We start from the raw sequence: 16646 nt of genomic DNA, 5'->3' as shown, positions 1-16646 counted from the left end.
GTGGGTCTTACAATAAAAGCATGGATAATATTGATTTTATTTGTTTGTTTTTCAAGACTGGGTTTCTCTGTGTAGCCCTGACTGTCCTGGTGTTCACTCTTCTCCAGCTGAGACAGGGTCTCTATGTAGCTCTAACTGTCCTGAAGCTAACTATGTAGAAAACCAGGCTGGCTTTGAATTCCCAGAAGTTCACCTGCCTCTGCCTCTTTGGTGCTGGTATTAAAGGCATGTATCACTGTGCCTGGTGACAATTTGGTCTTTGCATCTGGGGTTTTCAAAAGATAAATGATTATTTGCCTTTCTAGAAAGGTAGCATATATCAGAGAACTGAGAGCGGAAGTTTAGAGAAGGGGTAAGGTTTGAATCCGTTCATTGCCAGTGAATCGTTTAACCTCAGCTTTTAGTTTCTTTATTTGTAAATTGAAAATAGTCCCGATAAAGGTTAATTCATGGGTCATAATGTGCTCGTGTATGTTTCGTTAAATTTTATTCTATCTTCACCTTTTGTTGGTAGTTTGATTGCTCGTCCATTGCCCTGTTTATAGACAAAGCACAGGCTGTTTTAATTAAAGAACCTGGAGCTTGCTTCTGATCACATCCCTGAGTAAAGTCAGAATTCTGTTAGGAAAGAAGTGGGACACAATACGCAATTAGCGTTCTTTCATTCTCTGTCCTCCTGCACTTATACATGATTGTCATTGAAAAATTAAGAGAAAACTAGTTGGATTTAAAGGGAGTCCACCCATTAAAGGGTGTGTGTGTGTGTGTGTATTTTTTTCCTCCTGAAACAGGGTGTAGTCTTGTGTAGTCCTGACTGGTCTGGAACTCACTAAGAAAGCTTGAACTCAAACAGTATTATATGTATATATAATGTAGACCTATTTTGCCAGGGTTAATTTTGAAATTTCTTGGAATTTCTGATTTGTTTCGGTGGGAAATTTTCACTCCCTATGGTTCTGTATTAATAATCATTTATCCCAAAACAGTAGCAAACCCTATTCAAAAGAACATGATATTAGTTGAAATTAGTTATGGCTTTGTAAAACAGGTCAACATGGCTTAGTTAATTCTTTAAAACATTGTTTGATTATCTGACTTTCTACCTTACATTCAGTGTTTTTGCAGTCCTTGGGTCTGCTTCAGGAAACTGCCTGCATGGCTCTCTCAAAATACACTGCTAATAAATTGGATGGGGCTCATCAGTATAGCACTTGACTGGCGTGTGTGCGGCCCTAGGTTCTGTCTCCAGCACTGCCCGAAGATAGCAGCATACATAAAAACACTAAAGAAATTATTGAAAATCTGCCAAAAGAGAGTCTGTGATAAGATCAGACTAGACTAATAAAGCTCGAGAATAGAGGAAACCCTGACTTGGGTCCAGGGCTGCGCTCCCTAAGGATAGTAGAGCTCTTGCCTAGCTCCACACCGCTGGAGGCTGTACAGAGAAAATTTAGAAGGCCTGGCTAGGCCGGAGAGATAGCAGTGAGAACTTACAAGGTTTAAATCAGACACTTGAATTGATGCATTTCAGGACATGACTGTAGTTTATTTGCTTTGTGTGTGTGTGTGTGTGTGTGTGTGTGTGTGTGTGTGTGTTTATTCGGTTTTTCTAGATAGGGTTTCTCTGTGTAGCCCTGTCTGTCCTGGAGCTCACTGTGTAGACCAGGCTGTCCTGGAACTCAAGAAATCCTCTTGCCTCTGCTTCCTGAGTGCTGGGATTAAATATATACACCACCACCAACCACCACCTGGCAAGAATTTTATATGGTTTATCTATTTCTTTCTTTTTCTTCTTCTTTTTAAGCCTACAGCCCAGTATTCCTAGAGGGTCTCTCATCCAAGTGCCAAGCAATCCCTTTTTTGTCTGTTCTTTTTTTTTTTTCTTTTCCTTTTTTTTTTTTTTTTTTTTTTGGTTTTTCAAGACAGGGTTTCTCTGTGGCTTTGGAGCCTGTCCTGGAACTAGCTCTGTAGACCAGGCTGGTCTCGAACTCACAGAGGCCTACCTCTGCCTCCCGAGTGCTGGGATTAAAGGCGTGCGCCACCATCGCCTGGCTTTGTGTGTTCTTAAATGTTCCTTTTTTCCATGTGTATAAATGGTTTGCCTACATGTATGTATGTGTACCATTTGTGTCCTTAGTAACTGTGGAGACTCAAATCCCCTCGAAGTGAAGTTTCAGGTGGCTATGTACTGTCATGTGTGTGTGCTGAGAATCAAAACCAGGTCTCCTGCAAAAGTAGCAAGCACTCTTAATCACTAAGTCATTGCTCCACCACCACCCAAACTTTTTTTTTCCTTTCTGAGACAGGGTCTCACTGTGTAGCCCTAACTGGTCTGGAACTCACTAAGTAAGCTTGAATTCAAATGATCTCTCCTGCCTCTGTCTGTGTGAGTTCTGGGATTAACAAGCACACCACCCACACCCATAAAACATTTTCGTCCTGCATCACCTTTGAAAACTGTTAGCTGTATTTCAGAGAGGGAAGGGGTTCTAACAGTTCTTCTGTGCACACAAACAGTAGCACGTGCCTTTGCTGTTCTGTGTAAAGCTACTAGGAACATCACTGTGCGTAGCTTTGTCCATGGCTCAGGTTTTATTGATTCTTTCAAAACATAATTTTCTTATGATAATTTGTGTTTTTTTATAGAAAGCATAATTTTAAAAGGTATAAAGAAGAACCAGGCATGGTGAGCTATAATCTAACACTCCAGAAGCTGAGGCAAGAGGATCACAAATCTCAAGCCAGCCTAGGCACACAGCAAGACACTGACTTAACAAAAGTATACAGAAGAAAGCAAACATTTCCCCTACAGTGTAAATAAAATGTTGGTGAATATTTTGGTATCTTTCCCTATGCCTTTTATTCTCTACTAAATTGTCATATATTTTATAAATGCTTTAAAATCTATTTAACTATATCCTTTATTCTTTAACAGCTAAATAATTCTTTAAAAATTTTTTAGCAGCTTAACAATTGTTTACCTCATGTTTGATTCTGCTAGGCACTGGGGACAGTGGCCAAACAAGTTTTTTTGCTGTTGTTGTTTCAGCTTTTTGCTTTTGTTTTTTTTTTTTTGTTTTTTTGCCTGTGTAAACTTCATTAGAAACAATTTTAAAACAGCTGTTTGAGAAGAGAAGTCCAAGCTCTGTAAATATCTCACAACAGGAAGTCTTAAGATGGGTCCCCCAGGAAGTGAGAGTACATGGACACCTGGCTGACCAGCAACCTCTAGTCTTTCTCATTAGGGTTTAAAATAATGTAGTTGGGAGGGGCTCATGATGGTGTAACCCATGGAACTTGCAGGAGCTCATGGGCACTGGACCAACAGTCAGGGAGCCTGCATGGGACTGACCTAGGCCCTCTGTGTGACAGTCGTGTAGCTTAGTCTCTTAGTAAGGCTTCTAACAGTGAGAGCAGGACCTCTCCCTTGCTAGATTACGATTACCTGGCCCTGCGTCAACCGTCTATGACTCAGTCCTGCCTCAGTGTGATACACCATGCTTTGAGCAAATCCATGGAGGCCTGTCAGGAGTGGATAGGGAGGGGGTAGATGGGAAAGGGGAGGGGAGGGGAGGAGGGAGGGAAAACTGGTTGGTATGTAAAATAAATGAACAAAAAAAACGTTATTTAAATAAAAAATGGGGAAAGGGGCACTTTGTGAGATGGAGAAGACTAGGCAGGTCCACATGCCCTAGAGCATCTTTAGGAAATGAGGAATCGGGACTGGAACATACGTTAATGTGTACACCTTCCGTCTTCACACTCCCGTCTTCGTTCTCATAGACTGTCAGTGGGACTTGCTGGGTATCTTAATTCAGTGTATAAGCCTGAACTCAGCATGTGAGTCAGTAGCACTCTAGGGCTGTGTTTTTCACTTGGAAGAGAATGTTTCCCTGGGGATAGCAGAGCCCTTGGAAGCAGCCTGTACTTCAATGGGAGATGACTGTTGTAGTCCCCCCACCCCATTAAAGACATCATGTTGGAAATGCTTTTTGTACACTTGGAAATGTACCTGTGAGCACAGGCCCAGTGATACAGTGGTAGTCTCTGAGCCCTGGTGTTGACAAACATAAACAGGGGCTAACTTAGCCTTAGCCACTAAGCAGGCAAATATATTTTCATGTGTTACTTTCTCATAAATTCCTTGCCAGTCCCAAGATGAATGAGGAACTTGAGACTTAGGTTCCTTAAAGTCACAAGGCAAATGAATGGCTCCTGCTAGCAAGCCTCCAACGCCTTCACTCCTCCTCCTCCTCAGTCTTCATGCCTTCACCTGGGCAGCTTCCTCTCCTTGCTTCTAGCCCAGTGCTGGTCTTCTTGCTTGGCAGTGCCTGTGGTGTGGAGAAGATGATTTGCCATGTCTGTCTGGTATCAGCTGTGCTGCAATGCTGGTGTCCTCTAGGGAGCCTCTGTACAGTATAGGAGATTCGCTTACTCAAGCATTTGCTGCAGGTCACTAGACAAGATCACAGGCATGTAAGATATTTTCTAGTCCTGGAATAACTAAGATAAAAACTTCTCACCTAAAATATCCAACACCTTTAACACAGTGTTAGGAGGATTCCCATAGCCAGGCCTGGAAATTAATGGTTCCTCTGTACTTCTTGATATTATTGAATTTCTTACATCTTCACCCAGAATGAAGCACTCCACTGTGAACAGAAAGTTTCCTCAGGAATGACGGAACCCCCAGGAAGAATCTTTACTTCCTTGGGAGATGACCATCGTAGTTCCGCTCCTTCTTGTTAAACACCACCTACTGGACATGTTTTGTGCACTTTTTAGGCTCCCTGGATTTTCTCTTTCGTCACTATTTCACCTTTTAAGTACTCGTTAAGAAAGAACTGCAACCCATAAATACTGTTTCCTTATGTGTTGCCCTCCTTCCTTTGGAGTTTTCTGTCATCTTTTCAAGTGGAAATAAAGTTTGCTTGTGTTGAACGGACATTGTTTATAGTGAGTAACCTTGTATGAGTGGTGGCCAGGAAGATGTTGAACTCAGCAAAGCTACCACTCTCATCCTGGCACTGCAGCTCCAGGCCCCCCACCAAAGCCCTCTCCTTCAAGTCCTCGTTCTGAGAAACATGGCCTGCCACAATTCTGCAGCGATGGACAGATCTCTGAAGTCCTCGTTCTGAGAAACACGGAATACCACTATTCAGCAGAGAAGGACAGATCTCTCAAGTCCTCATTCTTTTTCCCATCTTCCTATTCAAAGTGTGTTATTCTCTTTATATTCTTCCAGCCCTAATTTGGCTCATAATTTCTTGAAACATACGTATTTCCTAAAATTATTCAATATACTATTTTGCTGAGGTTCTCACTCAGTGCTAGGTACTGCCGTTTGTTATATACACAGGCTCTAGCTCACAGAGAATTTTTGTTATTTATACTTCTGGAAAGGGAGTTTATATTAAAGTAATCACGGGAGAGGACAGATTCTGTCTAGCCTGCCTTGAAGTCTTTTGTCGGCTTTAGCCTAATAATCTGAGGATGTCATCAGACTATGGCCTCTTTGTACATAGACATTTTAGTTTGGGGAATCCGGCCCTAAAGAAAATGGCCAGGATCCTCTTTATCTCAAAGCCCAAACTTATCAGGTTATGAATTCACCAAGAATCTTTCTAGTACCTCATTCCTAGTCCTAGACACATGTATTCATTTGCTAGCAGTTGTTCTTTATTTTCTCCAATCCATCTTTCTCTCAAGGAGTAGTAGGAGGTCCAAGTGACAGGAAAGCCTCATTCCAGCCCTCCTGGATTGCATACCACCTCCACTCCTAACCCAGGGCCACACTGGTCCAATTGCCACCATGTGAGTCGTTACTTCTTGTGCAGTGTGCAATCTGTTTTTTGTCCCCAGAGCTTTTCCTTTTCTACTATACTCAACTATGAATTTCAGTGGATGCTCGAATTATGTTATCTAACATGCATGGCTCTTTGTGGCAGAGTGTTTTAAAATTTTTCTAGTGTTCCATGTTTCTAGAAATGAAAGGTCTCCTGGAATAAAAATCACAGTCATCTATAACTCTTAGCTGAACAGCTCATGTTACAGATTACATTTATCCTCAATTAAAGCAAAGGCACCCCACATACATGGTGCCTCTGTGGGCTTTTTGTCTGAGACAGGACTCACTTAATTGTTCAAGCTGGTCTAGAATTCACTAGCCTCAGACCCTCAATCCTCCTGACTCAGCCTCCTAGGTAATGGGATTCCAGGCATTTGCCATCATATCTGGCAACATGTGATTTTTTTTTTTGTTTTTGGTTTTTAAATAATGTTCGTTTAAAGTCATGTCCTGAGATGTCCTCTGTTTCCTTTATAGGGCACAGCACTAAGCAAGACCCAAAAGTGTTACATTAAGCATTCAAAATGGAACCAGACATGTCCTTGGACAACATCAAAATGGCATCTAGTGACCTGCTGGAGAAGAAAGATCTAGACAGTGGAGGCTTTGGGAAGGTGTCCTTGTGTTTCCACAGAACTCATGGATTTGTTATCCTGAAAAAGGTGTACACAGGGCCCAACCGTGCTGAGTGAGTTGGGAACAGAGATTGGGTAAACCTCATGCCAACTGCCCCAGAAAATAGTTGTCACCGCCTGTGTGGCTAAGCACATGGAATTTTATTTTATTTATTTTTTGTTCTTGTTGTTAGTTTTTGTTTTGTTTGTCTGCTTGTTTGTTCTTCTTTATTTTATTTTATTTTTTTTGATTTTCGAGACAGGGTTTCTCTGTAGCTTTTGGTTCTTGTCCTGGAACTAGCTCTTGTATACCAGGCTGGCCTCAAACTCACAGAGATCCGCCTGCCTCTGCCTCCTGAGTGCTGGGATTAAAGGCGTGCATCACCACCACCCGGCGGCACATGGAATTTTAAATGAGCCTGACCTACTGGGAGACTTGACACACTGGCAATGTGAGGGGTGATCCTAACTCTTACTGTTAGGATGAGGACTTTGGGGTTAATGAAAAGATATTAATGCTTGAGAAATGTATGGGGAAGACATCACTGAAGACAGAAATCTGGGTAGTAAGTGAGGCAGTGAAAAGAAAACAGAGCCATGGATGAAAACACCTAACCTGAAATAGAAAAAAAGGCCATTTCCATCATGAAAAGTCCCAGCAACCTTGTAAAAGGCAGTCACTGGCCGGGCGGTGGTGATGCACGCCTTTAATCCCAGAGGCAGACGCAGGCGGATCTCTGGGAGTTCGAGGCCAGCCTGGTCTACAAGAGCTAGTTCCAGGACAGGCACCAAAAACTACAGAGAAACCCTGTCTCAAAAATCAAAAAAAAAAAAAAAAAAGGCAGTCACTGGAGGGCTTCTCCCCTCCTAAGACTAGTTTTGAGAATTGTGCCTTTATTGTATTCTCCAGCTCAGTCTCCATCAGACCAGGTCTGTGCTACACAGGTGTGTGTGTTGTGAGCACCCGACTGCCAGTTCCTAAGACAGGGTGGGAAGGAGGAGTATGAATATGAGGAGAAGTTTCTTTGCCTTCTAGGACCTGACTGCCCAGAGGAGACCACAACAGACCTGATGGTGACAAATGTCTGCAATATGGCACACTGCAGGGACGCCGGAGCTTCTTGGGCACCTGGGTAGAAGGTTTTGCTCCTCCCTGCTCAGCATATTGCCTTTCCTGCCCACAGATACAATGAGGCCCTCTTGGAGGAGGGGAAGATGATGCACAGACTGAGACACAGTCGAGTGGTGAAGCTGTTGGGCATCATCATAGAAGACGGGAATTACTCGCTGGTGATGGAGTTCATGGAGAAGGGCAACCTGATGCATGTGCTGAAGGCCGAGGTGGGTGGCACCTTCTAGCAGTCTGGACTCTCCTTTAGTTTTTGTTTTATTTCTTTTTTGGGGGGTGGTGATTATTGTTTTGAGGCAGGGTCTCTCTGTTATGTAGCTTTGGCTCTTCTGGAACTTGATATATAGACCAGACTGGCCTTGAACTCACAGAGATCCGCCCACCTCTGGCTCCTAAATACTAGGATTAAAGGCATGTGCCACCACATCTGATTTAGTTTGGATTTCTAAAGTTAGTCCCTCTTCAATCTGTGTCACCACTTACGGTTCCCTCTTTACCAAACCTCCGAACCTCTCTAATCTACAGTTGACAGGTAGACCTATCTTCTACCAAAGAATCTTCTACTTCCTATACATGGTCATATAAGTGGTAACAAATTTGGGTTGATTGATGAAAATTCATATTATGTTGCAAATGATAGTGATTAAGAAAAGTACATACACTGTACACTGTTGTTAACTGTAAGAGAAGGTGGAATGTTAGCGACTATACTTTTAGACCAGTTAAGAAGTTACTATAATATAAACCACAGCAATATAAAATTTAAAAATGGAAAAAAACTGAATTCATGAAAACTAGATAAGTTTTTTAAATTTCTATACCTATTAGGATCTGAGTCTTGCGCTAGCTCTCCAGGTGTCCATAGCTAATACAACATAGGCAGGTGGAAATGGTGGAAAAAGCAAGTGAGCATATGATGTGATGGTGTTTGATAGGCATGCAGTCACCTGCTGTGGAACATAGGCAAGGAGCCCACCCCAACCTGGACGAGGTGGGAAAGGCTTCCATAGAAGGACAAGTTGAAGCAGACAACTGGAGGGTAAGCGTTCCAGGCACAGAGAATGCCAGGTGTGAAAGAGATAGAAGATGCCAATTTGTAGAGCTGCCAGTCACCGACTTTTGTCAGCACACAGATTGCATGTAAGGGACTAAACATACGGCTGCCTTTGTAGCAAATATTTCCCCTCCCTCCATCTCCCTATACCTTACAACTGCCAAATCAGCCAGTCTCTCAGAATTATGAACACCCATGGCAAGGGTAAAAGATAATACACATGCACTGTAGTTTGACCAGATGGTTCTCTTCTTCCATGCCAGGTAAGATCAACCGAGTGACAAAACTAGGCATTTTGATAGAGATAAGTCATCTATGATGGAAGGCATTCTGTGCTATCAGTTAGTGAGAGGCTGTAACAAACAGAACTCAAGAAAAGTCAAGGACCTAGAGAAGCAAGAAAAGGTTGAGTTGGGGGTCATTCATTCTTACTAATAAGACTTTCCTGAAATTATACCAATGTAGACAGTAACAAATCTCTGCTGCTATTTTTAATTAATCAGTTTTTGTAAACAAGGTCCATAGCAATGCTGCTCTCAACTTTTAGGCTGAAGTGATCCTTTTGCCTCACCCTTCTCAGTATCTGGGACTATAGGTATGTACCACCACACCCAGCCTTCTGCTATCTTTTATATTGTGGTGGTCAAGCTATTGATGCTGTGGTCAGTTATAGCATAATGTGGATAAAGATGGTGTCTTAGTTTGGGTTTCTATTGCTGTGAAGAGAGACCATGACCACAGCAACTATTATAAAGGAGAACATTTAATTGGGGCTGGCTTACAGTTTTAGAGGTTTAGTCCATTATCATGGCAAGAAAGCATGGTGCCATGCAGGCAAATGTGGTGCTAGAGAAGGAGCTGAGAGTTCTACATCTGGATCCTCAGGCAGTAGAAAGAGACTGTGCCACACTGGGCATAGCTTGAGCATATGAGACCTCAAAGCCTTCCCCCATAGTGCCACACTTCCTCTAATAAGGCCACACCTCCTAATAGTGCCAATTCTTCTGGGCCATGCATTCGAGCACGTAAGTGTATGGGGTCATTCCTATTCAAACCACCACAGATGGTGTGAAGACTGTGATTTTGTATGACTTGAGAATCTTAAGTTCTACCACCTCGACCTTTTCCTGTGAACCAGCAGCAAACACACATAGACTTTTTGAAGTCATTCTTTCTGCAAGCTGGTTCTTGTATTGAGAAAAACTGAAATTTTACCACTAAAAATAGAAATATGCGTTTTTTTAAATAATGACATCGAAGTTTATTTATATATATATAATTTTTTGAGACAGGGTTTCACTGTAGCTTTGGAGCTTCTCTCCCAAATGCTGGGATATAATTTTCAAGAGTGACTTGAGATTCTACAAATATCTAAAGTGTCTGCTGCCATATCACAAAAAAGAAAAAAATGGACCCGAGCATTGTTTTAGAATCATGCATGTGACAGAGATGCTTATGTTGCTGTCAGCATTGTGAACATACTTCCTTGTACTCATTTTCTTTTATTGTCATTTCACATTTCTATTTCCCTGACATTATTCTTATACTTGATGTAAATAATATTGTCATATCACATTGAGTATGCCATGGAAATGTTTGTGGATTTTGCTGCTCATTCTAATATTCTAGACATCATTTTAGGCATGCAGAGACAATCTTTGTAGGAGTGGTAGAAATAGAAATAATAGTAGTAGTAATAATAAATGTCATTGTTTACAAGGAGCTTGATTTCATGTTTTAAACATGAGTTTTTGTTGCATAATGCACTAGACATAAAGGATATTGTAGAGTGAATATAGTATCAAGTTCTCTCAAGATACTCTTTTATAAATTATTTTTTTAAAAAAAAGTAATTATATCATTTTTTTTTTGCCTTTTTCTCCCTTCAATACCCATGTATTTCCCTCACTTCCCTCAATTGCTTTCTTTCTAATTTATGGCTTCTTTTCTTTATCTTTCTTTTATTTTTGTATACATTCCAACCTCAGTTTCCCCTCTTTTCTCACCACCAAGTCCCTCTCCCACATCTGCCCTCTGCCACCCCCATCCACTCTTCCTCCCTTTCTCTCCAGAAGACGGCAAGCCTCCCATAGATATCAACCAAACATGGATATCAAGTTACAGTACAGACTATGTACTTCCCTCATATTAAGGAGGAAAAGGAGCACAAAGGCAAGCAAAAGAGTCAGAGATCCCCTGTTCCCTGATAGGAGTCCCACAAGAAGACAAAGCTGCCCAACCGTAGTTGGGTTGATGTCCCAATCCCTCCGCTGGAAATCTTGCCTGGTTACAGAAGATAGCCAGTTTAGGCTCCATATCTCCCAGTGCTGGGAGTCTTAGCTAGGGCGACCCTCTTAGGTTCCTGGGGGGTTTCATTACATTAGGTTTCTAGTTTGTCCCCGAGATGTCCCCCAAATCCAGTTGTCTTTCTCAGTGCTCTCTCCCTCCATCCTTCCCCGACCTGAACCCTTCTGTTCCCATCCCCTTTACCTATCCACCAGTGATGTCTGTTCTGTTTCCCCTTCCCAGAGATATCCATGCATCCCCCCACCTTGAGCCCTTTTTATTACTTAGCTTCTCTGGGTCTGTGGATTGCAGCATGATTATCCTTTACTTTACAGCTAATAAACTAACGTAAGTGAATACGTATGATGTTTTTCTTTTTGCATCTGGGTTACTTAACTCAGGATTTTTTTTTCCTAGTTACATCCATTTGCTTGCAAATTTCATGATTTGTTTTTAAGAGCTGAGTAATATTCCACTGTGTAAATGTACCATAGTGGTACATGCTGGTATGATTTGTTGAAAGAGGAGGCAGGAAAATCAATGACTTCTTCTTCTTACAGTATTTTTATTTGCATCCAGATTGGCACAGAAGTTTTTTACTTTTTCTGAACAAAATATAGCATTAGTCCCCTGTCAGCCCTGGAGTAGAATCTTTCTTGAAAGGAGCTTGTTTCCCAGGGACAGCAATGCTTCCGACCGCCTGGTGGGAGAAACCTGCTACCACAAACCTTGGGCTCACCTCCCATCGTGTTGGATGGAGTAGTCGCGCTTCCTGTTAGATTACTTCTCTATCTATTATGTTGTTTCAGATCAGTGTCCCACTCTCTGTAAAAGGGAGGATAATTGCGGAGATCATCGAAGGAATGTGCTACTTACATGGCAAAGGTGTTATACACAAGGACCTGAAGCCTGAAAATATCCTTGTTGACCATGACTTTCACATCAAGGTAAGCCACAACTTATGCTTTGAGAAGGCTGAATAATTATAGCTTGAATTTTCCATTGGAAATCGATTTCCTTAGGTGATGATGATAAAGGAGAACCTAGCTCAGCACTGAGCAGGATGGTGCCGCTGCAAGGTCGCCACGGTATGAAAGGGCAGGTGCAGGCTTGACTGGATCAGGAAATAACTAAGAATGAATTGATTTTTTTAAAAAAAATTCTCATCTCTGGTTCCTGGATTTTGTTTCCCTTTTGTTAGACTTGGACATGGAAGTACCCAAGGGTTGCTGTCTTTGTTCTGGAATGAGCTGTCTGCTCATTATTTTTCCCAGGAAATCTTGTGACTGAGACTTGGCTACCCTGGAGATAAAGAGAGGATGGAAGTGTGTAGAAACTATTCTTAGAATTCAGAAATGGCTTAAGAGTCAGAGCAGCAGTAAATCAGCCATTTTGGCCTCAGAATCCTCCACTTTGTGTAGCTAGGAGTGTGGTTGAACTAGTCTAGCACATCTAAAGTATTGGACTCAGTTCTGGCACCCCAAAACAAAGACCTCTGCTTTGACATTTTGCTTATTTCTACTTTCCTTTAAAAAATCAATTTCCTTTTGAAAACACTTTTTGTTAAACAAAGGTAATAAGATAAAGAACACCCGATCTTTCAAGGGCTACATTTAGCTAAGGGAAGCAGCAGCACATGGCTGTGAGAATCCAAGCTGGAGACCTGATAGGGGACTAGATAGCTCAGGGACAGAGTCCAAGGTGTCATCCCCAGAGCCACACCAACAAAAAACTAAAAGATCTTGAAAATATGTGGCACTGGAAGAACCAGGAAATGCCTGTAAGATCTGCATCAGACACCATTTGTGTCTTAGTTGGCTATTAGTTCCAATGTCTTTTAAGACTGTTCATTCTTTCAGTTAACAACTTACCCCTTATACTGTGGGTAAAATCTGTGACTGTCAGGTAAGCATGTGCTCTAGCTTCTCCCCAAATGCTTCTTAGAGACAGATGGGACCTTCCCCTTGGATTCTTCTGTAACTGTCATGTTCTGCCATTTTGCCCTGACACTTCCTTCTTTGCTCTGTGCCTGACTTTGTTATCTTTCTCTGCCTTTATGTGTATTTCGATTTCTTTCTCCCTGTCCTGTTTTCTCTTAGGTTCAGGCTGCCATCTTCAAAACAAATAGCAGCAACAGTCTCACCCTCAGGGTGTCTTTGGGATGCTTGGAAACACAGCCATGGTCCTCTGGATGCTATTGGCCACATAGAAGGTGTTAACACAGCCATAGTCTTCTGGATGCTATTGGCCACATAGAAGGTGTTAACATAGCCATATTCTTCTGGATGCTACTGGGCAAATAGAAGGTGTGATAACCAGTCTCCATCCCCCCTCAAAAAAAAAACCCAAAAATATGCAAAGTAAATGAGAAATTAGCACAAACACAGCTTTATTGTCTCGTCCCCACTCTTTTTATTTCTTAAGAATTAGATGTGAAGGGCCCAGCAAGATGGCTCAGCTAGGAAAGATACTTGATGCCTAGCCTGAAGACCTGAAGAGTCAAAGCCTGATGAATGGAGAGAAAGGACTTGTGCAAGTTGTCCTTTGACTTCTGTATATACATCTTGGCATATGTGCCCCCTCCAAATAAATAACTAAATGTTAAAAAAAAAAACCTTTGAAATTGAAATGCTGGACTTTTATATTCTTTGGAGTCTCTATGAAAGTCTGTTGAGAAGTATCTATTCTAAATAGACCTATGACAACCATTAGAAAATTGACTGTGCCGCACATATACTGGATAGGCCCCAAATTTGATTTCATAATTATCCAGCTTTACTTGTAGCCTTCATGCAGTAAATTCTCTTGGCCCCATCTCTTTTGCAGATAGCTGATCTTGGTGTGGCTTCCTTTAAGACTTGGAGCAAACTGACTAAAGAGGAGCACAACAAGCAGAGGGAAGTGAACAGCGTGGCCAAGAAGAATGGAGGCACCCTCTACTACATGGCGCCCGAACACCTGAATGACATCAATGCAAAGGCCACAGAGAAGTCAGATGTGTACAGTTTTGGCATTGTACTTTGGGCAATATTTGCAAATAAGGAGCCCTATGAGAGTAAGACATTTGTAGTTGTGGGATTGTGGTAGAAATCAAAACTGTTCCATGAGGGTTGGTGAGGTGGCTCAGTGTGTAAAAGCATTTACCACTAACCCTGACAACCTGGGTTCAATCCAAACTCCGGGACTTGCATGGAGAAGAAGAGAACTGACATCCAAAATTGTCAGAATATCTCTTTTCTCTCCCTCTGCCTCATGTACACTTAAAATGTAATCATTCTTAAAACTTTTACTTGAAATAGTAGCCTTCAGTGAATTCTACTAAGTATCTTTAATTCTTCATTTAATTGCTTTCTATAGTCTCATAAAGGCTGATCCCACATCTGATTTTTTCATTTCTATATCTTTAACAGACAAACACACACACAACACACATACAGTTGTGGATGTACTCAGGAGACTTTTGTTGAATTAGTCGTCCCACTTTAGGAGAAACTCATCAGGTGGACAGACACCTTTATAATGTAGCTTAGCTTGGGAGTTGCTGTAAAACTCCAGGATTCTTCCTGGAGTACGGATGGCCTTTCAAACTACTAGGTATGCACCCTATACTTTGAAACTATTCATGAATGAGCCTTTTCTTTACTGTTGTGTGCAATTCAGTCAGTTGGGAATGTAAAGATGAGTAAGTTACTGTTTGTGTAGGGAAACAGCCATCGTTGGGTTTGGTAGAAAGGAATGGTTCCTTTCGGGGAATTCTTCCTGATTATCAACACCAGTAGATCAGGTATCATTGTCTCTGCCGAGTCTCAGTCTCTGACTATCACCAAGATATCCCTTAGCCTATTAGACCCAGCATGTAAACCTCGGGAAGCTCCAGAGCAACATCCCCCAGACAGTCTCCCAATTATCACCGCTATCCCATAGCTCCCTGTGCTCACCCCCCGTACTGAATTGCACAGTAAACTTTAGCACCTACTGAGACTCACCCTTATCCCCCTCTCCTACACCCAATAAAACTTCAAAAACTGAATTCAGCTAGGAATAGAGCTCAGTGTTACAACACTTGTCTAGCGTGTGTAGAGCCCTGGGTTCAAGTCCTAGCACTGCCTGAAAAACAAACAAACATGAATTCTATGACCATCTCCCTGTCCCACCGGCCCTTTTAGTTCAGACCCTCCTTACTTCTGCTTCAGGATCCTTGTAAAGCAGCCAGGAGAGGTCAGTCATCTTAAACAGCAGATGGGACAGGGTGAAGAGATAGCTGGGTACTTAAGAGTACCAGCTACTCTTCCAGAGGACCCAGCTTTGATTTCTGGCACCCACGTGGCTGCTCACAACTGTCTGTAATTCCAGTCCCTGGGCATCTGACACCTTCTTCTGGCTCCATGGGCATTGCATACTTGTGATGCACAGACATAGTGCAGCCAAAACACCCAATGAAAACACATAAAATAAAAATCAAGGAAATAGAATTTTTTGAAGGCAGAGAGGACCATCATCTTATTTAAAATCCTTCAGAGGATCCCATAGCTTGCAGGTTCCTCAGAGTAAAGTGTGAATCTTTTTATGGTTCCCCCTCGTCTTCTCTCCACTCTCTTCTTTGTCTCTCCCTCACGTCAGTGCTTTTGCCAACACTAGGCACAGGTCCCTGATGCGTGCGATTTCTGTCATCCCCATCCTGACAGTGTCCTGCTGTCAGGAGTCCTCCTTCCTGGTTCTTTAATATCTCCTTATATTCTAGACTCGGGGAAATCTCAAACCTTCTGTCCTCCAGATGGTTGTGTTACCCCTCATATTTGCTACTAGAGTAGCAGTTACCAGTGTGTATTTTAAGTCACTCTCATTAAACTGAGCTTTTTAAAGCCCAGACCATCCTGGTTTTGCCTCTGTATTGAACTCTGGGGAATGCCCTACCTTTACCCATGCATTTTGTTTGTTTGTTCTGTGCAAAAGTAGCTTTGTTTTGAATTTATCTCTCATCTGCAAAAGTTAAAGCCTCATTCTATCATCTCTACAATAGACTACGCTAACTTCTTGTCACAAGGCTGATACTCTGTGGAGTGAAACAGCCTTGGGAAAAGCATACAGCAGGTAGAAACAAAATAGCAGTATTGTCCAGGTCCTGTCATCCTCTGCTTGAGAGTAAAGTAGTACCGAGAGCCCCGACTGAAACTCATCCCTTTCTGCAGATGCCATCAGTCCTGAGCAGCTCTTGATCTGCATAAAGTCTGGGAACAGGCCAAATGTGGAGGACATCATTGAGCACTGCCCACGGGAGATCATCAGCATCATGGAGCAGTGTTGGCAAGCAGCCCCCGAAGACCGGCCAACATTTCCTGGTAAGAGAGGGTTGTGTGCATATTCAGGATGCATCCCACATGGTAATACTCATCAGTAAGGTGACATCGGTAGTTTAGTTACTTTTCCTGTTGCTGTGACAAAATACAGGACAAAAGCAGCTTGAAGGGGGGGTTTATTTTGGCTTTTTTCAAGAGTACAGTCTACCATGACCGGAGGTCTAGAGTCAGGAAGGAGAGAGAGGGATGTTGGCAGTCACTTTGCTTTCTTCTTGTGTTCAGTGCAAGGTCCCAGCCCATGGGATAGCACTGTCCACATTCAGGATGAGTTTTCCCTGCTTGATGCCCTCACAGGCGCACCTCGATCCATTTCCCAGTCACCTAGAAGTGTGACCCTAAATCCAGTCCAGCTGATGAT

The 16646-nt window shown here is 42.3% G+C and overlaps 1 protein-coding gene across 7 annotated transcripts in view; it reads left to right on the top strand.

Moving 5' to 3' along the window:
- Positions 1-16646, top strand: part of Ripk1 (receptor interacting serine/threonine kinase 1) — a 31814-nt gene that overhangs the window by 1324 nt on the left and 13844 nt on the right. For 5 of the 7 annotated variants that reach the window (XM_075969927.1, XM_075969921.1, XM_075969924.1 and 2 more), the window contains 5 exons: positions 6326-6536; positions 7647-7803; positions 11741-11878; positions 13758-13986; positions 16121-16270. In XM_075969927.1, coding sequence (XP_075826042.1) covers positions 6373-6536; positions 7647-7803; positions 11741-11878; positions 13758-13986; positions 16121-16270 — 838 coding nt within the window. In that variant the 5' untranslated portion in view covers positions 6326-6372. Of the gene's footprint in view, positions 1-2646; positions 2825-6325; positions 6537-7646; positions 7804-11740; positions 11879-13757; positions 13987-16120; positions 16271-16646 lie in introns of all 7 variants that reach the window. The other 2 variants (XM_075969926.1, XM_075969923.1) reach the window with 1 other exon arrangement.

This window comes from Microtus pennsylvanicus, chromosome 4 (assembly GCF_037038515.1).
Source record: "Microtus pennsylvanicus isolate mMicPen1 chromosome 4, mMicPen1.hap1, whole genome shotgun sequence".
In the NCBI taxonomy this organism is placed as follows: Eukaryota; Metazoa; Chordata; class Mammalia; order Rodentia; family Cricetidae; genus Microtus; species Microtus pennsylvanicus.
The sequence above is the reverse complement of the archived record's forward strand: the minus strand, read 5'-3'. Positions and strand labels throughout refer to the sequence as shown.